This window comes from Pleurodeles waltl, chromosome 1_1 (assembly GCF_031143425.1).
Source record: "Pleurodeles waltl isolate 20211129_DDA chromosome 1_1, aPleWal1.hap1.20221129, whole genome shotgun sequence".
Taxonomy (NCBI): domain Eukaryota; kingdom Metazoa; phylum Chordata; class Amphibia; order Caudata; family Salamandridae; genus Pleurodeles; species Pleurodeles waltl.
Window position 1 is genome coordinate 429,233,449 of NC_090436.1, and position 25,170 is coordinate 429,258,618.

Genomic DNA, 25,170 nt, shown 5'->3' on the forward strand with positions numbered 1-25,170 from the left:
GGACATCCCATCTCCTCCTGAATTTTTCCGAGTGTCCCATGATCATGTCTTTGAGAGCCTTATTGAATCTCTCAACCAAACCATTGCTTTGGGGGTGGTAAGGGGTGGTGAACTTGTAAGTCACACCACATTCTTACCACATGGCCTTAAGGTATGCAGACATGAAGTATCTCTGTCTGATACCTTCTCTTTTGGAAAACCCACTCTGGAGAAGACTCCCAGGGGGACCTTTGCCACTGCAGGAGCTGTAGTGGTCCTTTGAGTTATAGCCTCTGGATACCTGGTGGCATGGTCCACCACCACAAGTATGAATCTGTTTCCAGAGGCGGTTGGGTGGGGTGTGGTGGGTTTAGCGGGGGGGGTTGAAGGTCAGGGAGTGTCTAGGCACCAACAATATCTACCCCAACCACTGGTAGTGGTATTGGGGGGGGGGGGGGGGGGGAACCTGTCTTACCACTGGCTTGACAGGTGACACGAGAGCGACAAAACTCCTTTGTATCTTCAGACATATGGGGCCAGTGAAAGTGTGGGAAAAGTCTGTCACAAGTCTTGCTTTGCCCCAGGTGACCTGCCAGGAGTATGTCATGTGCCAAAGTTAACAAACATTCTCTATACTACACAGGTACTACCAACCTCCTGGTGGCACCAGGTTTGGGTTACTTTGCTTCTGAGTATAAGAGGTTTTCCTCCCAATACACCTTATGGGTGCACTGACATCTCCTGCTTCCTGAAGGAATGTTTGCGGTCTTAACCCTTCCAGTGTGGGACAGGTTTGTTGTGCCCTACTTAACTCCTGCCTGACACGCCCCCCCTGCACCTTCAAGTTCGGCTGTGTCAGCTTTCAACTCTTCAGTTGTAGGTTCTACCAAGGGGGTGGATTCCTCCTCATCAAAGGGGGACTCCTCACTGGAGGGTGGGGGGCAACTTTTTGCCCTTTCTACCCTTGGCTTTGGGAGCCTCTTGGGCCATGGTTCCAGGCTCCAAGATTCCTTTTTCTTCTTGGCCTGAGCCCTGGTCAAAGCAAACATATGCCCTGGGATGCCCAGCACTGCTGCATGGGCCTCCAAGCCCAAGCCAAGGTCTCCAAGTCATTCCCCAAAAGACACACTACAGGTATGTCTGTGGATACTACTACCTTCTTTGGGCCATGTGGTGGCATTGAGTGGTGTTGTGGGCGTCAGGAGACACCTGTTATTCAGTCACCATAGTGACACTGGCACCTGTGTCCCTGTAGGCATCTGCCTGAACACCATTTATCAAGGGCAGCTTCCTGTACTTACCCCATTTTAAGGGGAAAGGCAACAAGGGTGGCAAAAATCAATGACCCCATCTGAGACTAACACAGCCTAAGTAGTTTCCTTAACTAAGCCAACCCCCACCACACTTCCTAAAAAGTGAGCCCAGCTACATCCTTGGAGTAGATGTTACTGCCTCACCCACCACTACTGTTGTTACTAGGGGCACTAGTGATAGAGGTGGGGGTTGTAATGGTGGGTGGTTTGGTGCTTTTCTTAGTCTGTCTCCTGGCCTATGGCCCTTGTTTCTACAGACATAGCACCAGGGCTTTTTGTTATCGGGAGAGGAAAAGGATTTGCACCCATCCCCAGAGGAATTTTGTTGGCCTGATGAAGACTCTTTTGGTTTGCTTTTGTCCTCACCTTTGTCCTGAGGCTTACCAGTTTCCTTATTCTTGTCTTTGTCACCCCCTGTGTGAGCTTTTCTGCTCACCCTTGTTCTGACCCATTTGTCTGCCTTCTTTCCCAATTCTTGGGGAGAGGTCAGATCTGAGTCTACCAAATACTGGTGCAACAAATCAGACACAATTATTGAGAATATGCTCTCTCAGAATCAGATTGTACAAGCCCTCACAGTCACTAACTTTGCTACCATTTAAACAGCCCTCCAAAGCTTTTACAGAGCAGTCCACAAAATCAATCCAATCTTGGAAGAACTCTTTCTTGGTCTTTCTGAACTTAATCCTATACTGTTCAGTAGTGAGACAAAATCCTTCTAGCAGAGCAGATGTCAAAACTGTGTAGCTATCAGCATCCTCCTCTCTGACAGTAAGGAGTCTCTCTCTCCCCTTGTCAGAGAAAGAGCCAAAGAATTCCAGCCCATCGTCTCTGGGGGATCTCCTGAACTTTGCAGGCCCTCTCCAGAGCAGCAAACTACTACTGGATGTCATCCCCACCCCCCCCAACCTCCCCACCCCTGCCTCTCTCTCTACTGCCAAGGCCTTGCTGTCTAGGGCTAGCTGTTGCAGCCTCAGCTTGTCCTCTTCCAGCCCCAGTTTCCTAAGTTCCCTAAGGAGGCATCTTCTGGAGTTGAGCAGTTCATCCCCTCTGATACAGAGGTGACATGAGTGGCAGGATGAAGATCTGTCCCTAGGCTTAATAACCCTATGAAGTAGTCCCCGGGGACAAAGGGAGGCCTACTAACATGGTCACCTTTGGCACTACCTGTAGTGCTCCCAGCTACACTAGGGGGTTTACTCTGCACCCTGTGATCCTCTGAGGGACCCTCCCTGCCCTCCTCAGTGTCCAGATCCTCTCTTTCTAACATCAGGGGGTTGGAGTCTACATCCTCCTCCCTCTCCTCCTGGCTACCAGCTTGATCCTGGTCATCCTGGAGGAAAAGTCCTAAGAGCAGACTCTTACTAGGGTTCCCTCCGGTCTTCATTTTTCTACTCTTACACACTTCCCTCAGTTCCTGAAAGGTAAGGTCCTCGTAGTGAGAACCCATATTCTGAGATGTGCTAGGTACTGAAGATGTTAGAGTGGTGTAGGGTTTGCCTAACCTCCCTAACTTCTAGTCTTCAAAGAGAATTCTGGAGCAAGGGCTATGCCTAGACCCCTCTCTTACCCAAACCCCAGAGACTATGTCCTGAAACTAGGTGTATGTGAATATCTCTAGCTAGTAAGTGGCCTTTCCTTTGGAAAGTACCAAGTGACCGAGTAGTAAGGCAAGTGCTTATCCAACCGCTGCATCAGCAATGTAGGAAGCTGATCTGTAGTGTGGTGGGTACCTAAGGTACTTAAACCTTATACCAGGTCTAAATATCCTCTCTTAGTAAAGTGTAGGTAGTGTCTAGAAGCCAGGCTCGCCAGGGGTAGCTGTCCACAAATGAGGAACTCTCTTCGTTAGCAAGTCCAGGAGGGGAATAAAGGCCTGAGGCCGGAAAATAATCCAAGCCACTAGCAGTAGCCAGATCAGGCAACCAGCTGTCTTCTCTAGGAGGCCCTGGCTCCAGTACCACCTTTCCACCATGTCCTACAGCAGGAACAGGAATGGCTCCTTAGGGAGGAAGAACAGGTGCCGCTCCTGATGTCAGCAGCGTTGAGAAGGCGACAGCTCAACGCTGACATCGAAGTCAGAGGGGGAGCTGATTTCGATCAGCACCACCAGCTAAGTCGCCAGGGTCGGCTGATCGGGTATGGGCACCGAAGGAGGGCACCCTGAAGGGCTGTGCACCGGCATCGCAGAAGTCACATCAAAGAACGCTACAGGCCTCACTTAAGCTGAGCGTGAACCTGCTGCGTGGGCACAGCTCCTTGGGACCAACAGGCACTCCAGAAGAAGGCAGCTGACTAAAGATGGCGTGCAGGGAAGAATAATATGCACGCATCTGGTCAAGAGTCGCCCCATCTATCGGAAAGGGAGGAAGGGATGGGGCAATCCCTGACCTCATCACCTCGGCTGAGGAATGACAGGAAGTCCAGCACGGTGAGGTCAGTAAATACAGAGGCCTCAACCATTTATGCAACTTATCTTTGGACTTTGCCAGAGACAGGCAACCACGAGAGCTACTCCACGAGCGGCTTTGCAAACAGATGTCAGACCCAGGAGGAGACTTCTTTTGACGGAAAGACTCAGTCATCCGCTCTGCTACAAGGTTCATCCTACGTTCATGAAGAGCCTTCGGCCGAAGACGCTAACAGGAGCCACAGTCTTCTGCATCATGGTGCTCACATAGGCACCACATGCACACTGAATAGTGATCCATAGCCATCATCTGCCATCTACAGGGTTTAAATGCCACAAACATAAGAAGCACACTGTCACAAAATTCAAAGGAGGCAGAAAAAAATAGCCAAAACAACTGTCGCCGGATCTGTGTTGCAAGCACGGAAAAGAAGCCAGCGCATCGGCTGGGGAATTATACGGACTCCGTTGATGTCACATCCAGCGGATGATGGAGACACCCACTGCCGACGCCCAGGCGTACTGTGGAAAAGGTTTCCGGATCCAGGTAGGTACTTTGGGAACATTTTAAGTAAGTAATCTGCACCTAGATGTCTTTATCAGATAGAGACTGCACTTTACAAAAGGGAGGATCCTATGTGCAACTTTTCTCTTCTAAAGTCAGGACTAGGTAAATGACAGAGAAGCCCAACTACTTCACTTGGACTTGGAAGAAAAGGAAGGAAAAAATATTTGCAATCCATGGGAATGTTTATTGAAATCAAACATTGAAAGATTTTATTCTTGTGCAGGGCCACAGATTTATTTTCAAGAAAAACTCTCCTAAACGTTTTTCAAACACATCAGGCAAAATTAACTAAAGAAAGACATTTCTTCTTTTAAACGCAAACCATAAAGTGGTCACATGCAAAATAAAAAAAACATATAGGCCGCAGTTTGGGAGAGAAGAAAGGGGCACTGAGGAAAGCGCCTCCTCTACTGCTAGATAATGCACTGACAATGCTGAAGGCAGGGGAAAATCTCAGTTCACTTCTTCAGCTTTTAATTATGAGAAGGATCACTCAGTATTGTGCTCTGCCCTTCTGTAATCCTGAAAGGAATTCTCTTCATGATTCACTCCAAATCCCCATGTTATTACCAACAGATAAACAATTTTATAGGTTTTAATCCTGACTTCTTATACAGATCAAAAGTAGTGCATATCGAAATGCACACAAACACTCATCCTTGACCTACAGACAAAGTGGTAGTAATGACATGCAGCACAAGCAGTAGTGTTCAGGGGTCATTTCAGTTATGCAGAGCAATGCTGAGTGGAGGTGGAGAAAAAAAAAATACAGAAAAGTATTTCAAATGTATTTCAATAAACGAGGAAAGATATTTGGACATTTTTGGTATGCTGATTAACATATGCAGTGATGTATTTTTTAAGTGCATTAAATTGTTACAAATCATTATAACAACAGACTGAGCCAACTTCCTAAGAATTCTTTAACTATCTCTGTGCTTTACAGAGCTCCTTTAAATCGCCTCGTAGGCTATTGCAAATACGCAATTAAAAAACAAATGCAAAAATGTAGGTACCATTGATTGTGCAAGCGTCTTCTGCACAAGATTCACGCAGCGCTGATAAACAGGTTCACAGTATGGTAGAAAGCCAGACTGCAATGCAGTGGCAACTGAAGACAGGCACTGAAATACAAAATCACATTTTCGTTATGAAATGCTTTTAAACAGCTGTACAAAACACAAATGTAAATAAAAATAGTAACCAATCAGTGTGAATCATCAAGAGTATTGTGGGACTGGAAGCCCTTTGTTTTTAGAAGTTTACTTCTTATTTTATAATGTGCACTATTTGTTCTTCCAGGAACTTTCGGGAAGCATCATGAACTGTACTGACTTAACACCAGAAAGGAAAAAGAAAGTTAGAAATATAAAGCAGTAAATAGGGTAAAATAAAAATAGGTCACTAGAAGCCAGGAGGATTCAGTGAGCACCACTATCCAACAATCTTCGATCTTGGGCCCTGCACAAAGACTTTAGAGACAAGATTTCTTGCCAAGTTCGTTTTTATGAGTTTTCTGAAGCAAGGAGATGCAGGGACTCAGTTCTCAGATGAGGGTCAGGGTGTTTCACAGGCCAGGTATTAATTAGTATTGTAATAAAACAGCTACCATGTTTCTGCAGGATAAAGCGTTTTAAGGCTCGTACGTTCCAAATAGTAATGTAGTATGTGATAATTCTTGCAAATGTGGCGGGTTTAGTAGGCCTCATGGCATCTTGAATTTGACCATAGAATCCACTACAATTCAATGGGGTGCTTTCAGAACTGCTTTAGCATTGTAAAAGATTCATTTGTTCAAGCACATCTTGGTTCCCGACTGTGAAGCCTGTCAGATATCTTCAATCATTTAGCCACTACAAAATTAGGCATCTTGCCAGCTCAATCTAAAGGGAGTCAACCAATCAATCAAGTTGTATATGTAGAGCGTAGTTTATCACCCCAGAGGGTATCCAGGCACTAATTGCGGGTCTCAGTCGAGTAGCCAGGCCTTGAGGCTCTTCCTGAAGTCGGTCAGAGACGGTGCAGTGCAGAGGTGGAGTGGGAGGGTGTTCTAGGCCCTCGTGGCGAGATGGGAGGAACGTCCTCTGGCCCGGCAACAGTTTATGTGAGATCTGTCTGAGGGCAAGATGTGATTAAGAATATCCTTCTTGATATTCTATGTACAGAAAATGGCTTTAGGAGTGGGTTTTAAAATTTCTAACCATTTCTAAGGTGGTAAAACAATTAGCAGAAAGACAAAACCATTTACATCTAGCCTAGTTAGGTCAAAAAGAACACACAACATTCTGAAATACCCTACTAGCAGACAATTCCGACATCAGACCTCACCTGAGGAAGTCATTGTAAGACTGGCATAAAGGGGGGGCGTGGCTTCGGGCGTCAAGATGGCGGTCGCACTCAGAGTGCTCTGGACCCCTCCGTCATCCGCCCGAGATTACCACGTCTTAGCGACCTAATGGTGCCGTGCCGGCCATCCCTGCGATCTCCCCGTCCCGTTGGGGTCCTGATGTGGTGAGCGGTGGTGAAACAGAGCCCCGTTCACGCGACGCGGCCGGAGTAGCAAAATGGACGTCGGAGCCGGAGCCTCCCGAAAAAACTGACTCGGAGCTGCCTGCTCCTTGGCGCAACTACCTTGGACCGGGGGTGCAGCGGTGCCCGAGAGGGAGCCGGCGCTGAGCCCTGGAGCGTGGGCCCTTGTAGATTGAAGGGACGGCGCTGCCCCGAGCTGCAAGCAGGGCTCCCGGTGTCCCGGGCTGCGCCGCGCGCCTGCCTGGTGGCGCCGGCTGCAGGAGCCGCGGCATCCGAGCCGCTTTGATGACACGATCCCCTCCGGATCCGCCCGGGAGGCGAAGGAACCGCGATGGAAGCACCCCCTGCGGTAGGGCCCCCCCCGGCTCCCAAGTAAGGTGAGCAGTGTGCGGCAGGCCGCAAGGGCGATAGTGGAGCCGGGACCCAGGCTCCGAGACGCTTCAAGAGGGAGACCCCCTGGGACCTGCCCGAGCAGCGACAGACACAGCGTCCTTGCGACGAGGTCCCCCTGGACCCCTGATTGAAGAACACTCCTGTGCCTAAGGGTCCACAGTGGGCCGTGTACTGTGATTAAATAATGACCAAGACTCCAAATCAGCTTGGTCTCCGAGAGATGCGCCAAGAAAGGGCCCGGCTGCTCAACTGAGATATTCTCCGCTCCTCTGTCTGACTCAGCACCTAACGTTAGTAAAACACGCGAGTCACCCCTCTGGATGCAGGGTCCTGGTGGTTTAAAATGAAACTCCAAATATGCTCAGCTTTGTTTTGTAAGCGTCGAAGACCACTTTAACAGTGCAGCGCGGGGCGGGCTCGGAGAGGTGACAGATGTGCTGGGACCCAGGCACTGAAAACGAAACACCCCCAATAAAAGACAGGGGAAGAGGCCCAAAAGAAAGAGGAACCCGGCGACCCGGACTGGCTTCTGGGGCCCGGAACAGGTGGGGCCTACCGCAGAATGCCTCAGAGGTGTTAATCGAGCCGAACAGACAAGATCAAAATCCTTGGGCCCCATCAGACTGCGCGGTCGCAGCGCAATCAACGCATACCCATCAACAACAGCCGTGGGACCAGCAGCCAGGCTGGAGCGGTGGCGGACCTACTACCGGGACACCGCACCCTTAACTCACGCCTCAGCGAGCCTGAGCTGGTGGTCATCCGACGAAGCCCCAGATGCATCGGGGTAGCCCCCCGGGGTCCCCCCCCGCTGCACCGACGACTCGGCTTTCCCAGGGGGAGGAGTGGACTTACGTCCTTTGCGTTCCAAATAAAAGACCGCGACCACACAAACCTGCCCGCCACAAAAAAGCCCTGCTGAGACACGACCTGGAACACCCCAAGAAATTATAAAACTGACCCCTGTCTCTTGCGCCAAAATGGGGAAAGACAAGGCAAACAAACAGCCCCCGGCCTCCCAGCAAAAGATCGACCAGTTCACGACGCCGGCGAGTTCTCGGGGAGGAGGAGACACGGCTGGTGGAGGTCCCGCGTCAGACGGAGTGAATGCCATCCTCCATGCAATCCAATCATCGCAAGTAGCCGTAGAGACCAAAATCGGGGAAGTACGAGAGGACATGGGCCTTATTCGTCAGGACCTCAGAAATGCGGTCAGTCGAATCACCGATGTGGAAGCCCGCGTCTCCCAGGCTGAAGACGAACTATCCGATCTCAGAACCAAGGTAGCCCAGCTACAAACTCGAACCAGTGAGCTGCACCGCCGCGCAGAGGATGCGGAAACCCGATCAAGGCGCAAAAACCTGCGCTTTGTGGGATTCCCCGAGGGCGTGGAGGAAGATAAGGCCTCCGAGTTCCTGGAGCAGTGGATCAAGACCTGGATGCCGGATCAAATTCTTTCAACTTGGTTCGCAGTTGAACGCGCACACAGGGCCCTTGCCCCGCGGCCCCCGCCGGGCGGTCCTAAACGCCCGATGATTGCACGCTTCTTTAACTTTAAAGACCGAGACAATATCCTTAAAGAAGCCAGACGCACCGAAGACCTCCAATGGGAGAATCATAAAATCCTGATCTTCCCAGACTACACCCGTGAAGTTCAGACCCGCCGCCGATCGTATAAGCAGGTAAAGCAAAAGCTCAGAGCAATGCAGCTCTCATATATGCTCCTCTTCCCCGCGAGACTTAAGGTCCTCATGGCCGGAAAAGCGTACTTTTTTGAATCTCCTGAGAATGCGTGGGACTGGCTAACGGAGGAAGGCCTCGGAGCCCGGAGGGGTCCCCTGAAACCAGTCGGGGGGACCTCCCATGAGGGCCCCCCCCCCTTGGGGAAACCCCGGAGGAGCACCAGATCCCGTAGAGGGAGGCAGAAAGACTCAGGCACTCCCACCAACGACGGGACGGCTCGAGACTCCGATACACAGACCGAGAAAACCCCGGCTGGACCCCCGGGACACAACACAAGCCACAGATGATAACCGCCTGAGCCAGTCCCCGGTGCTTGGCTGATCTGTACCATTGGATCCCCATTGGGATACACTAGGAGATCCTGGGCGCCGGCGCGCGCCCGGGGACCCTGGAGGAGACACAGCGGTTGGCGCTACTACTCCTCAGCGCATGCCGCGCAAAACTTGAACCATGCCTGCTAAATTGCAACTGATCCGACTAAATGGAGGGGTCCACCACTCCACCCCAACGACAGTCCTCCTGGCTGTTAGGTTCTGGTTGGGTATTTGGGCGACAGATGCTTCCAGGGAGGGAGTATGGGGAGGGGGGTGGTTGGGGGGTAAAGAGTTTAAAACGGGTTTAGATAGTAAAATGTTGATTAGTTTTCTTTATTACCATAATATTTCATTGTTATGTTTAAAACAGTCGTCCCGGGGTCCACAGACAGGCACTCAAAACCATATAATACCCATGCAACCCACGCCCGGCCCTCACTGACCCAGATTATTTCATGGAATGTAAATGGCCTTCTAGATAAGATCAAGAGATCCGCAGTATTCAATACTCTCCGTAGATACTCCCCCTCAGTGGTCCTACTACAGGAAACCCACCTCCTTGGGACCAAGTGTCCCATGCTTGCACGAGGAGGGTACGACAGGGTGTTTCATGCGGGCTTCTCTAGAGGATCCAGGGGGGTGGCCATTCTGCTCCACCGCTCGCTACCCATGGTGGTTACAGCCACACAATCCGACCCCCAGGGCAGATTTGTAGTAGTTAAGGGGATTCTTCACGGGTCACCGATAAACCTTGTATGTGCGTACGGGCCTCCGGCAGGACTTGACGCATTCTTACTTTCGCTCCGCCATGTGGCAGCGGGTCTTCCCCCAGGGTATCACCCTGTTGGGAGGGGACTTCAACGCCGTCCTCAACCCTAGTTTGGACGTATCCGGCGAAATTACTGCTAGTAGATCCACCCGGGCCTTGAGTCTTAACAGCTGGGCTGAGAGCCTCGGCCTGTGCGAGGTATGGAGAATCTGGCATCCTAGGGAACGCCGCTATACACATACCTCGGCTGCCCACTCGACACAGTCCAGAATTGACCTCGTATTTATGCCCGCCCTAGACATCACCAGCGTTACGGGTGCGGAGTTGCTGCCCGGCGGGGTCTCAGATCATGCACCAGTGCGCGTCCGACTGGGCGGTACGGACCCCACTAGACGCCCGATGTGGCGCCTGAACGCATGGTTCCTACAGGATAACGACTATACCCAGGAAATCAGGAACCACCTTACCCAATATTTCGAGCTGAACATGGGATCGGTCCGATCTCCAGGTACAATATGGGCAGCCTACAAGGCTACTCTCAGAGGACAAGCCAAATATCTCCTGCGTTCACGCGAGCGTGCCAGAGATTCACAACTGGTTGAGTTGGAGGCTAAGGCGCTAACCCTGGAACGCCAACAAGCAACCTTAGCGTCGGCCTCTATTCTAAGACAGCTCACTATGGTTAGAGAAGAAATTAAACACATAGCACTAGAATCAGCAAAACATATCTGGAGGGCCTCGGCAGCACGAATATATGGCTGGGGGGACAAAAACTGGAAAATCCTACACTGGCTGGCCACCCGCCCTCTAGCCAACAGGGTCATACCTGAAATTGCGGAGGAATCAGGTTTGCTTTCCAAAACACCCATTGAAATCGCGCAAAGGTTCGCTTCCTACTACTCGCGCCTATACGCAGAACACCCTCGACCCATTGCCGAGAGAGAGTCCCCCCTCCTAAATGACATAACTCTCCCAAGAATTCCCCTTGCGATAAGGAATAGACTAGATGAATCTATCGGCCTCGCGGAGGTCACAAACGCGATCGCCAGCCTGACGCCGGGCAGGACCCCGGGACCGGATGGATTTCCTGCAGAGCTATACAACAGATGCAGCGACATTCTGGGTCCCCACTTGCTCAATATGTACGAAGAAGCCGAAAGGCAGGGTTGCTTCCCCAATGAGATCGACCAAGCCACAATTGTAGTGATCCCCAAGACCCAACCCCCGTCGCGACACTGCTCGGCATACCGGCCCATTTCACTTCTGAATACAGAGATCAAAGTGCTGTCCACGATCCTTGCATCCAGACTAAGGGAGGTGATGCCCACCCTGGTTCACCCTGACCAATGCGGCTTTATGCCTACCCGTAGTACCCGACATTGCATTAGACGATTACATCTGGCATTAGCACATCGCAAGACCCTGTCACACACCCCCCTGGCGCTACTCCTGCTCGACTTTGACACAGTGGATTGGTCCTTCCTAGATCAAGTGCTGCAAGGAAATGGGCTCGGGCCTAAATTCCGAGGCCTGGTGAGGCTCCTCTATTCTAACCCGACGGCCCGGGTACAAGTGAATGGAGTGGTCTCCGACCCGTTTCCCATTGGTCGTGGCACCCGACAAGGATGCCCGCTATCCCCACTGCTCTTCGCACTAACAATAGAGCCCCTGGCGATATTGCTACGGGAAGACCCTTTGATCGAGGGCTGGCCCTGGCCCGCCTGCCCAGAGGACTGAATAGCGCTATACGCAGACGACGTCCTACTGTACATTTCCAACCCTGCTAAAAGCGGTCCCCGCGTCCTACAAATTGAGCCTCTTCGCAGAGGCCTCGGGTCTGATTCTAAACCCCAATAAGTCCCTTTTGGTCCCCCTACATCGTTCCCGGGACTGTGTGGACTGGCAGCGTAACATCCCAGTGCGAAGGAACAGTTTTAAGTACTTGGGAATACATATCTCATTACTCCCTGAGCTGACATGGGAGCTCAACATGACGCCGCTAACTAAAAGAATTAGAACTGACCTACAGCGCTGGAAGACTCTCCCCTTAAATCTGCTTGGCAGAATAGCACTCTACAAGATGATGATCCTCCCCAGAGTCCTCTATTTATTGCAAAACCTCCCACACCCCATCCCTAAGAAATGGTTTAGCGAGATGGATTCACTGGCGCGTCAATTCATGTGGAATGACACCCGCCCACGCCTAGCGCTCAAAACCTGTCAAAGAGATGTTTACGACGGGGGACTGGGCATGTCCAACATCCATTATTACCTCCTTGCGATGCACCTGCTCGTGATCAATGACTGGGTTGGGGGCGGGTGGTCGGACCCGGCGTATCGGTTGGAACTCCGATCGCTGGGCTACCCGCGGATCTTTGACACCCTATATGGGGGCCCGATCTCCCGGGACATCCCGGAAGTGACTAAGGTGATTTTATTGGGTTGGCGAATGGCCCAGAAACTGTCGGGGTGGTGGGGGCGCCTTACCCAGCGGACTCCGCTATGGCACGGGAAGCACCTAAAGGAAGTGGTGAACCTGGAGGGTTTCCAGAAATGGGATAATATAGGAATCTCCACTCTGGGCGATGTTTGGGAAGGGTCACATATGCGATCATTTGGGGACCTACAGAGACTCTTCTCCCTAAATAAGACACAATTTCTTAAGTATCTCCAGCTCCGCCACGCCCTACTAGTACATATGCAGGTAGGAGATAACATACCCGAATATAGCCCCATGGAAGCGAAGGTACTGATGGGGAACCTGGGTAGGGGAGGTGTTTCCCAGATATACCGTACTTTGATCGCTCACACTGCCTGCTCCCTAGTGGGGCTCCGCCAGAGATGGGAGGGATGGGTGGGCCCTATGGAAGAGATGGATTGGAGCGAAGCACTGATGGCCCCCCGTACCCTAACAATGGCCACCCGCTTCCGGTTAATACAGACCTTTTACCTCCACACAGCATACCTCACTCCCTCCAAACTACACCGGGCGGGCCTCCAACCCACAGCGGAGTGCCCGCGATGCATGAACCCCGCAGCCGACTTCTTTCACATGGTATGGACGTGTCCAGTCATAGTGACTTACTGGGGAGCGGTCCTACAGGAGATCTCGGGAGCCCTACAGGAAAACATAGAAAGGGACCCACTGCCCCTCTTATTGGGGATCATGGGAGACATTGGGCTGAGAAGATCAGACCGAACCTTCCTTGGGGTGGCATGCCTGGTGGCTAAGAGGGATATAATGGCGGATTGGAAAACCAGAGGTGCCCCAGCACTGGCTAAATGGAGGCGGGGGATGGACTGGTGTGCACAACGTGAAAAATTGGTATACGAGGCCAGAGGATGCCCGAATAAATATGACAGGATATGGGGGAAGTGGGAGGCCGCAGTGGATGCCTAGGTAGTGTTTGACCTTACTTATATTGTGATGCCTGGGAGCTGGGAATCGGGACTGACCAATGTTAGGCGCCACGTTGGCTCCTTGTTAAAATGTTTGTACCATTGACTTTTTTTTTCTTCCCCGAAAATTAATAAAATGTCTTTATCAAAAAAAAAAAGAAAAAAAGACTGGCATAAAGCCTTTGCCAACATTTGGTTAGAAGCAAGAAGTAAAGACAATTGATGGAATGCTGAACAATGCAAACATTCACCCTCAGTCACGAAGATCTGGTTCAATTCATCATATTTCTGCCCACCACCAAGTAGCCCAGTTTGGATCTTGTCATACGCAAATCAGTCTTGACCCTGCTCCCCCTGGGAACAGTCTAGTCTGAGGTGCCAAGCCAGGTCCTCAATGAGGTCCACAAGCATCCTGGGACCGGTTCCGTTGTATCACCCATCATCAGCCAGGCTATCTCGAATCCAGTGGTGCAGTGAGCAAGGGACCCACGTCTGGGCATACCTGTCCCACTAACGGCAACAAATGGAAAAAGTACAAGCGATGAATGGAATACTGCCATTGTCAAACATTCACCCCATTACATAGATCTGGGCCTAAATCCATCGGGTTGCTCACCATGCCATTCCAGTTTAGAACCAGCCATATGCAAATCAGTCTTGGCCCTGGCTCCCTATGGGAACAGTCCAGTCCGAACTGTCAAGCCAGGTCCTCCCTAGATCGGAAACAAGCACCCTGGGAACGGTTTCAGGGTATTACCCCTCATCAGCCAGGCTAGCTTGAATCCAGTGGTCGGCCTAGGTAGAAAGGGTGGGTCCTGTGCTCTCCATGCAACTACAGTCAAGCTCCAGAACTAGGGCCCTGAAAGGGAAGTCCCTAGAAATCAGTTTGCAGAGCAGGGAGGATGGGTCGGTAAGGAATCTGCAACTAAAATATGTCTCTACCAGGCATTACCAAAGGTAAGCAACGTTTTCATCTGATAGAGGCTTCTAGATGCAGATTCCTTACCTTAGAATAGATATCCAAGCAATAGCTTCTCCGAGGAGGGTCCCATCCCTTTGGACCAGAGTGTCCAGGCAGTAGTGTTTGTTAAACGAGTGTAAGGATGCCCACGTTGCTGCCTGACTGATGCCTACAACTGGAATTCCGCGCGTTAACACAGTGGTGGCAGCTGTTGCTCTGGTAGAGTGAGCGTGCAAACCCCCTAGGGGTTGCTTTGGGGATGCTTTTTAGCCAATGCTTAACACAATTTAATGCAGAGAACAACCCATCAAGAGAGAGTTCTCTTCTGCACAGCTCGACCTCTCTTTGCACCCACATAACCCAGAAAGAGTTGATCCCGGAACTCTTTGATACAAACAAGATATAACGTCAAAATTTTTTGGATCCAGACGGTGGAGTATCTCCCCTTCCTTAAAAGGATGTGGGGAGTGTAAACAGTAGGCAAAGTGATGGATTGGCCTACATGAAACAACGTGACTACCTTAGGTAAAAAGGAAGCCCTGATAAGAAGCACACCTTGTCAGGATGGATGGAGATGAAAGGTGGCTTTGAGGAAAGAGCCTGCAGTTCACACACACTGTGGGCAGAGGTTATGGCTACAGGGAAGACTGTTTTCAGAGTAAGTAGTCGAAGTGGGGAGTTGTGAAATGCCTCAAAAGAAGCACACATCAGAAAATTAAGAACCAAGTTCAAATCCCAATATGAACAACAAATGAGGAAACAGATGGGGAAGACCCCTAAGAAATCTTCCAACATTAGGAGATTCTAACAAGGAGGGTTGGTCAGGCAATCAGAGGAAAGCCGAGATGCAGACAAATAACTCTTGAGGCTGCCCAGAACAGAGCCCTGATGGGCCAGAGAATGAACAAACCAAAGAACCTCAGAGAGAGGGGTCAGCAAACTTGTCTGTATGCCATGCCACAAATTTGTTCAGACAGGCATATACTGTTTTGGTGGACAGATGCCTGGCTAACCAAGATAACATAACAGATTTCAGGGTGAAGTTCAAAAGCTGTGAACTTCTGCCATTCAATCTCCACGCAAGAAGGCAGAGACTGGACAGGTTTAGGTGGAAAACCATCCCCCTTTGCAGACAGTAGATCCTCCAAAAGGGGATGTCTGAACAGAGGATCGATGAGCCATGTTCAAGAGCTCGGGATACCATACTCTTCATGCCCAGTCCGGAGCCATAAGAATGACTTGGGCTCGGTCGCTCTTGATCTTCTGGAGAACTCGGGCAGAAGTGGTATTGGTGGAAAGACAAAGGAGACTTGAGTTCCACTCGAGCTAAAAAGCATTGCTGAGCGAGTGTTACCTTGGAAACTCCGACACATAAAACAGCTGACATTGGGTGTTCTCTGTGGAGGCGAACAGATCCAACCAAGATTCTCCCCGCTGCTGAAAGAGACCTTGCGCTACCTCTGGATGGAGACACCATTTGTGATTGACCAGGTATTGAAGGCTGAGTCTGTCCGCTCTGGCGTTCAGAGAACCTGCCAGATGCTGAACCACCAGGGATATGCCCTGATGTTTCAGCCATGTCAAGAGGCATAGAGCCTCCTGACAAAGGGTCTACGACCCCACCCTGTCCTGCTTGTTGTAGTACCACATGTCGGTGGTGTTGTCCTTGAACACCTGCACTAGTTTCCCTTTGATAGAGGGAAGGAATGCCTTCAAGGCTAGCCTGATCACCCTGAGCTCCAAAAGGTTGATATGGAACCCAGACTTTTCCGGAGACCAGATGCCTCTGATCTCCAACCTCTCCTATGTGATCACCCCATCCCATGAGGGGCTCATCTGTCACTACTGTCAGATCTGGTTGGGAAAGGGAGAGGGATCTGCCTTTGACTCAATCAGGGTTCAAAGGCCACCACTGAAGATCTTGCGCACTTCCCTCCGAGATATAGACCATGTGAGAGAAGTTCTCCTGATGCTGTGCCCACAGGAACATCAGGTCCGACTTCAGAGCCCGTATATGTCATCTGGCATGTGTCACGAGCAGGATGAGGGAGGCCATGAGGCCTAGCAGCCTCAGAATCATTCTCACCGAAATCCAGGATACAGGCTGAAACATCGGTATCATAGCCTGAATATCCTGGACTTGCCATTCGGAAGGAAAGACCCAAAACTGTACTGTATCCAGAACAGTTCAGATGAAAGGGAGCATCTGAGAAGGAGTCAGGTGCGACTTTAGCACATTTATAGTGAACCCCAGCATACATAGGAGGTCTGCCGTAGTTTTGAGGTTGGTGGAGGGGGGGCAGGGGGGGTGTTTGAGGAAAGTGACTGACACCCCTAACCTGTGCATATGAGCGGTGACCACCGCCATCACTTTGGTGAACTCCCAAGGGGCGCTGATAAGGCCAAAGGGGAGCACAGTAAATTGAAAATGCTCATGACCTCCCACAAACCACAATTAACATCTGTGGGCAGGCAGGACAGGAATATGGAAATATGCATCCTGTGAGTCCAATGCAACCATCCAGTCTTCTGGGTCCATGGCAGAGAGGACCTGAGCTAGATTGAGCATTTTTAACTTCTCCTTTCTGAGGAAGAGAGTGAGACTGAAGGTCTAGGATAGGGAGGAGGCCCGTGGTCTTTTTGGGAACCAGAAAGTAGTGGGAATAGCAACCATGCCCTACTTCTGGCCCAGGGACCCTCTCTATGGTTCCCTTGGCCAAGAGAGCGGTAACCTCCTTGCAGAGAAGTGCAAGGTGATCCTCCATAATCCGATCGTAGGATGGTGGCATGGAAGGAGGGATAGTTTTGGAGGGAGACAGCAGCCCTTTCGGACTATTTGCACAACCCACCTGTCTGACGTGACGGTCTGCCAGAGGGGCAGGTGATGGTAAATCCAGCCGCCGACTGTCTAAGCCTCAGACTAGGAAGGTTTGGAGACTGCAGCTGAGGGTGGAGGTGTGGACTGGCTAGACCGCTGGCTCCCTGATCCATGTGAATGCTGGACCCCACTTCCCTGGCCACGCAGAGGCTGGGCAGCATGGTGGCTGGTGGGCAATGGATGTAGCTAGGCGCCCCTTCCATAACCACTAAAGGGGCGAGAAGCAGGCAGAAAGGGGTTGGTGAGTGCGGGGGACTGGATTTGCAGCTGCACAGTCAAGGGACTGGGCCATAGCGGGGGCTCCTTAAAGCACTTGAGTGCAGAGTCTGCTTTGTCTCAGAAGAGATGGGTGCCATCAAAGGGCATGTCCATCAGTGTGGATTGGACACTCCCTGAAAAACTAGATGTCCTTAACCAGGAGGTCACCATTGAAGAGAGAATGGCCCAGACCTCCTCCGGAACCTGCGGCAGCATTTACGCAACCAGGTCCCATAAAGTACAGGCGCAATGGCCCAAAAGTCAAGCGGTCTTCACGGACTGCAATGCCAGGCTGGAGGAAGAAAACAGCTTCTTCCCAAGGTGATCCAGCCTCTTGGATTCCCTATCTGAGGGAGCAAAAAAGAACACACCATGGGGTGTTGAGGCTTGGATGACCAAACTCTTGGGGTTAGGGTATTGGGTCAGGAACACTAGGTCGTTAGCCGCAGGACTATGGCAGCAGGCTATTGTCCTGTTCACAGGAGCCCCTGTGCTGGGTTTGGACCAGGTCCCCAGCAGGACATCAGTGAGGGCTTTATTAAAGGGCAACAGGGGTTCTGACGTAGAAGCCCCAGGCTGAAGCACCTCAGTGAAGAGGTTCGTCCTGAGCCACCAAAGGCAGCTCGAGGCCCAAGACCATGGCTGCCCTCCGTAGCCACGGTAGGGAGATAAAGCATGCCATCATCAGGGGAGGTGTCCAGACCACTGGCTTCACCTAGTTCCTGGGCCCAGTCCATAGGGTCTTCAAGCTGGTATTCTAGAGGGCCCAATGAACCCTCCATACTGAACCCGTACCCATAAGAATAAGGGTCAGGATCAGACTTAGGGCAGAAGATCCCCACCGAAGTGTGAAACGGCATCAAGCAACGCCAGTCAGGCTCCGTGTCGGAGTCGGCAAGGATTATGGGATCGACAACGCCCGCAGGCCCGGGTGACATCAAGAGCGTCAACACCAGAACTGTTGTTGGGGGAAGGTCGCATTGGTACGACTGACACTGGTTCCGATCTGGCAGCGGAACCCTGGGTGCCCCCGGAGCCGAGGCCGAAGACGCCGGCGCAGAACCCGAAGGGGCCCCTGCCAACTATGTGCGGTCTGAACGTGCACCAACAGGTGCAAACTGCCCAGCGATAAGGCACACAGCCTCAAAATTCCTTCTACTGGGACGGGGTGGCTCAGGAAGAGGGATAGAACATTAATGGATTGTACAATAAGGACACACATGTAAAAGACTACACTCAAGGGAGTAGATGTATAACTGGTAGTAGAAGTAACATGTCTGGGATGTTGCTAGGAACAGTACAATATACACATAGGATATATTTGTGTAGAAACTGTTTCATCACAACTGGAACAAAATCAATAGCTTAAGTGCGTCAGTGGAGGCCATGGTAGGGACACAGCAGCTGTGATGGTTGACTTTACCTAAAATATCGGGGATCACAGACTGAGAATGAAACTCAGACCAGAGACCATAATCTCCCAAGGCGGCATCATCACAGACAAGGAGTTCAGGTCTTTCAGAAATGAGTGGGATCTTTAGAATTGGTTGGCTGGAGTTGGGGCTTGCAAGTGGATTAAGATAAGACTTAAGGGGAGCAGAGCTGTGTTCTATTTCCAAACACATTGTGCCTGGTATATATCTGCAATATACCTTATACAAACCTCTACTAGTCTGGCATCTAAAAGCATTACCAACATTGCAGACTGAAGAGCCAACCATCCACTTCAATCACCCTAGTTTGGGGGTGGGAGCTTGGGGGCGAGAGAAGTGTGATGAGTTGCTCAGGTTCCGTAGAATCCTAAAGAAGGAGGGGCATGACAGAACCAAAACTTTGCACTCAAAGATCAATTCCTAGTTTCTCATCCACACATCCTTTATCTATCAGTGCCCTCCAACTCCACCTCCCTCATCCCCTGGATTCTTTCTGGATATCAAATTCTATTTCAAACCTAGTGCCACATTTCCCATGTGGATATTATGCTGCTCTCATGCAATAGTCGAGGCAAAGAACAACTGTAAGGGAAAGCTAGTTCTCTGGTCTCAAAGTGATTTTTCTTTGTGGGCAGCATACATTTAACTGAAAGATAAAAATTGTTATTTTTTAAAAATTATATCAGGCACATATTTCACAAATTTTACTTGGTAGCAAAGTGGTCCTTGTGAACTAGCATTGTTGCAAATTTTACCTAGGGAAGTAGTCCTATTGCATGTTTCTTAACACTGGGTCTTCTACAAAAGAAAGGCGAGCCCTTTGAAATAAACCTAGTTCATGAGCCAATATTGTATAAAAAATAAACCCATATCGCCTGCCTCCTCCAAGCTTGCTATGTTTTACCCTTGAAAGTTGAGTTACATTCACTTACTTGTTCTCAAGATTTTTTATTGTCCAGCTCTGAACATGAACCTTTAATATAATTATTCACAAGTCAATTGTACACAAGACACTGCACTCCACTTGCGACACAGCACCCTCTGGGGTGGGTGGGTCCTGGCACAATAGTGATATCCGTGCTCCCAGTACACCTGTTTTTCCAGCTAATTAAAGCTTTATTTAGACTGACTCAGGTGAAGATATAGACTAGGAGAAATGTGCAATTATGAAACAAATAATAAGCACATCATCAGTATCACTGGGCACGCATTCAACATGGGAGGCAGCTCAAAAGAAACAGTGACAAAATGCAGTACATCAATTTAATTATCACTGGACATACCTCAAGCAATGGGAAAAGATCTTTATCCTCATCCTTCAACATGTTCCATTTCTGAATCAGTGGAGGCATAAGCATCTGAATATACTCCTGCATAGAGATGTACAAAAGAAACTCATACTCAATTTGTTAATAAAACAAGTGACCTCTGTCTTTCATTACAACGTTGCATTCCAAATGTCTATATTGTAACACTCAAATAACTAGTAAAGCAAAGCGCAGTCACGCAAATACTGTCTGTCCCTTTACAGAATTACAAATACAGTATCAGGATAGTGATGCAGGAGATGCGATCAGTCGAAGTGCAGAAAGGTGATCAGAAGTAATAAACAAACGCATGAACAACTCACTTTGCAGTTTCACTGTAAATGGCTAATTTGCAAAACATATTGGCCACTCTAACTCTTGGAGAAGAAAAATTTGCTTACCTTCAGTGACAATATTTATGATGGATACTTCTACCTACAGATTCCTCAAACTATGGTCATCCTTCAGGTACCAGACTTTGTCCAGAAACCTTTTCCATTATTAGTAGCTCTCCAGCCCCATCAGGGTAGAACATGTGGTCCAGACACAATGGCATGGGAGAATACAGAGCACTAACCAGCGTAACAGCGCAAGTTCTTTGGACTTTTTCCGTGCCCTCTTGAGACGTGGTGAAAGGAACCTAGAGAAAATCAGCTACAGCAACAATACAGGACATATGATATGATGACATACCTAGGGAGTTATTAAACACAGCATTAACTCAAAGAAAAGGTGTGAGCAGTGAGGACTCTGCAGGAAGATAGTTATCCACCATAAGCATCCTTACTGAAGGTAAGTAACTTTCTTCTGATGGATATTTCTCCTACAGACTCCTCATCTTATGAATGGGTCCCATAGGAAGTTAAACACAGCCATGTCAAATCATAACATTGCTGGGCACTTGAATTATATAGCAGTAAAGTTTAGTTAAAGGATGGCCCATGTGGCTATCTGGCAGATGTCAGCTATCAGAATACCCCTGGTGAGAGCAGTGGAAGTAGCCACGGCACTAGAGCTGTTGCCAGTTGCAAAGTCTTTCTTGTCCAAGTCACAGACTTCAATACAAAGGATAATCCAAAGTGAAACGGTATGCTTGGTTCCCCGCTACGCACTTCTTGACTGTGGCAAAGCACACCAGACCTGATCATGTTGGTCTTCTTGTGTTCAGCAAACGTAGTGAGACACTACACGTCCAGAGTCCAGTGTATGCAGCTGCTCCCCTTCCTTATAGTGGGAGGAGGGATTTAAGATGGAAGAGTAATGAGGGGCCCCTGAGAAATGTAGATACTGCTTTTGCCATGACAAATTGACAAGTGCAAAGATCTCGTTTAGGCGGACAGGAAACTGAATGGTGGGCGAACAGAGTGCTTGAAAATCACTGTTGGGCCGTAGTTCGTGCCACTAAAAAGACAGTTTTCTTCAGAATGAAAAGTTAAGTTGCCAACAGTTCAACCATGCAATGGCTCAAAATGCGATGCCTTCAGAAATGTTAATGCAAGATTCAAATTCCTGGGAGGAAAAAAGATGTAATCTTTCATAAAAAAAAACACTACTGGTGAAATAATTAAGGCTAGTCAGGAAGGGGCACAAATGAGGATGGGGCAGATAAACAGCTTTTCACACTAGCTACTAGTGCAAAGTGTAGTATATTAGAAAGGTGTGACCGAACTTGGTGCAGACCTTGGACTATGATTTAAAAACATGCTCCAGTGATCGGCACATGAATTTTGTGCCTCATGTTCTGACAGCTAAGATGACATGTGCCACTTCACGGGGTAAGCAGTAGGACTCTGGTTCACACCACTCAAACTCTGCACGTGCAGCAGCTGCCCTTGGGGAAGTGCAGATTCCGGCTGGTAGTGAAAAATCTGCACCCAAGTTGAGAGGATCCCTTGATGCTTTATCTATTGCTTCCTTAGGCACAACTGAAGGGCTCTCATCAACAACAGGATGTGTGAAGTCCTCAGGACTAACAACTGTAGGACTGATGAAACTAGGGGGACTGGTGTTCGCAACAAACATTGAAAATATCTGTAGTCCTCTAAGGAGAAGCGAAGGCCTTCATAAGGGTCATGTCTAGCACAGCTTCTGTTAATTTCTGCTTCTGTGCATCTGTGAGATTGAACGTCAGTGCAGATAGTGACGCCCAGGTTGTGGTGCACTAATGGTGTTCTGTAGCGACCCTGTTTTCATCAGACAGTTGTCCAAGTATAGAAATACAATGACCACTACAATAAAGTTGTTACCATGGTATTACCTTGCCTAAGACTCACGGACTATTCGTCATTCGAAAAGTTACAAACTGTGAACTGGCAGTGCAAGACTCCTTGTAGATTAAAGATGACGTCCTGGAAGTCCAAGAACAACTACTCGCAGTCTCAGTTGGGGTCTTCTTGCCAACCGCAAATGGTGTTTCCATCCAAAGATGGTACAACAGATCTTAGCCCTCTGGTGCATCACTCAGTTGATTATCTTTGCCCCTCCAGAACATACCTATTAGCTGTTCTGTGCCCTCCAATATGTGTTGCTGGAAGCCTTAAGGGGATGAATTTCAATTCACTTTCCACTTTGCTATGCGTTTCCTCATATAACATTGATTTTTCGAATTCTGAGAAAGAATCACTAGGCCTGGGCCAAGTCCTCTTCATCGCCCCAGACTGGCTAAGAAGAGTGTACATTGCAGATCTTCTGTGCCTCTCCCTGTTTACCCCTCTGTATTCTGCTCAGGCCAGACCTCTTCTCCCAGTTGGATGAACATTTGTACCCCATCCTCCAGCACCTCAGTAGGGTGGCTTGGCCGAATGCTGATGATGGAAGAAGCCTCCCTGTGAGGCTCTCGCCTGTAATCTGAGATTTTATATACAGAGGAAGAATGTTCCACAATTTTCCAGTGGAAAGGGTAAAACTTCTACCACTTCACGATACCTTTTTAAATGTAGGAATCACCATTTTTTTTGTTTTAGTTTTTTGTGTGCGAAAGAGGAGCGTAGTATCTTAATAGGAACATAACACTGGAATCTGAGCTTAAAATATTCTCGACCACAATCATGTATAGCTTCATGGGCAATGCACAGGGCCTTTAGCCTTAAAAGCAATCTGTTTCTTTACAGGCAGCCATTGTAGTTTAGTTAGTGCCTGTGATACAGACTGAAACTTAAGAATGCACTCGAGAAGCCGTGCAGCTGCATTTTGAAGAGTGTGAAATGTATTTAATAATTGCTGTAGTATATTGACAGAGCATTGCAGTAGTCAATTCTTGATAGTACTAGGGCAACTGACAACTGCTTTCCGCAGCTCAAAAAGAATACAAGAAAAAAGTCTTCCATATTCTCAGCATACAAAAGCAGGGTGAAGCGACCTGATTAATTTGATCTAAAAAGGTCAGCTTATCAAATAGCACTCCTAAGTCCTTTGCCTTTCTAGAGCAAGACAGAAGAGTTCCTAGATCCTTTGACCGCCAAATGAAGGACCAGAAAGATGTATCATTATCAAACAAAAGAAAGTCAGTTTTTCCAGAATTAAATTTAAGGCAGTTGTTTTCTATCAGATTTCCCTCATACAGTTGTAAAACCTATTTGGTACCTCATGAATGTGGCTTGAAATGGGCACAACAATTTGGGTATTATCTGTGTAAGATACTATAGAAAACTCAGTGGAGCAAACCAATTTGGTCAAAGGTGTAACCTAGATATTAAGCAACGTGGGGCCAAGCGATGACCCTTGTGGAACTCTTCAGGGGAGTGAAAAAGGCTTAGAAACATAATCATTCAAAGTGGCGGACTGTAATCTGTCTAAGAACAGCAACACTGAGCTTTTTTTCCAAGTTCTAGCGAAATATCCCTAACTGAACATAACTATTTATATTTAGTAACTTATTAAAATGCAGAGATACCATCTCTGGTGCTAGGTGTAGTATTCTCGAGGGACATGGATTAGATGGATTACCTGATACCATTAATTGTACCACCTGCTCATCTATGAGAGGAGTAAATTCATTAAGCATCTCAGCTCCCGTAATAGGGCTTTCATGATTAGAGTAGGACAGATTATCAACCTGCGTGTTTGAGGGAAAACTCATTGTACATCTCATTGACCTTTGATTGAACAACAGTATCAACCTTGTCACAGAAGGTTTGATTTAGGCCTGAGGTGTTCTTATTGTTAAAATTAAGAAGCGTATTACCCGTTTGAAAAGGTTCTTTAGGTCAGTTTTTAGGGAATTCAAACTTATTGATAAAGTAGGCAGATTTTTCCATCCTAATCATGATTTTGAATTTCCTAATGCACTGCTTGTATTTATTTCTCACACATGGATCATAATTTCTTCTCCATTTTTGCTCCTGTTTACGATAGTTTGAGATCTTATGTGTCCTTATACCATGGATCCGAGTGTTCACTTCTAGAACACTTTTGCAGTCTCCTCCATTTTGGTTTGGAGGTCAGGGACCAATAGGGTTAGACCTGTGTCGTGGACACAAGAAGGGTGTGGCCACCCTCAGGGAAATAGCCATTGGCTACTGCCCTCTGACCCCTGTAACACTCCTAAATCCAGGAATTAAGGGCTTTTCTCTGACAAAAAGAAGGACTGCTAAGCCGAAACCCCAGCAGAGAAGAAGGAAGACAAGAACTGACTTGGCCCTAGTCCTATCGGCCTGTCTCCTCCTTCAAAGAGCCTACAAAACAACAGTGACTCATCCAGAGGGACCAGCGACCTCTGCCAAGCTCCAGAGGACTGCCTTGCATCACAAAGGACCAGAAACTCCCGTGAACAGCTGCCCCATCCAAGAAGAAACACCACCTAAGGCCTACAGAGCCTCCCCGGATCCGTGAGCGCTGACCACTCTGCACCAGATGCCCACTGCCTGTGTCCAGGTGGTCCAACCAACTAGAGAGCAGACCCAGGTGATTCCGACCAA

At 49.0% G+C, this 25,170-nt stretch overlaps 1 protein-coding gene across 1 annotated transcript in view; it reads right to left on the minus strand.

Moving 5' to 3' along the window:
- Nucleotides 1–25,170, minus strand: part of TNPO1 (transportin 1) — a 1,170,250-nt gene that overhangs the window by 253,613 nt on the left and 891,467 nt on the right. Inside the window, exons 14-15 of the mRNA XM_069224095.1 lie at nucleotides 20,231–20,317; nucleotides 5,287–5,394 (exon numbers count right to left, since the gene is read on the minus strand). Of these exons, the coding sequence (XP_069080196.1) occupies nucleotides 5,287–5,394; nucleotides 20,231–20,317 (195 nt within the window). The remainder of the gene's footprint in view (nucleotides 1–5,286; nucleotides 5,395–20,230; nucleotides 20,318–25,170) is intronic.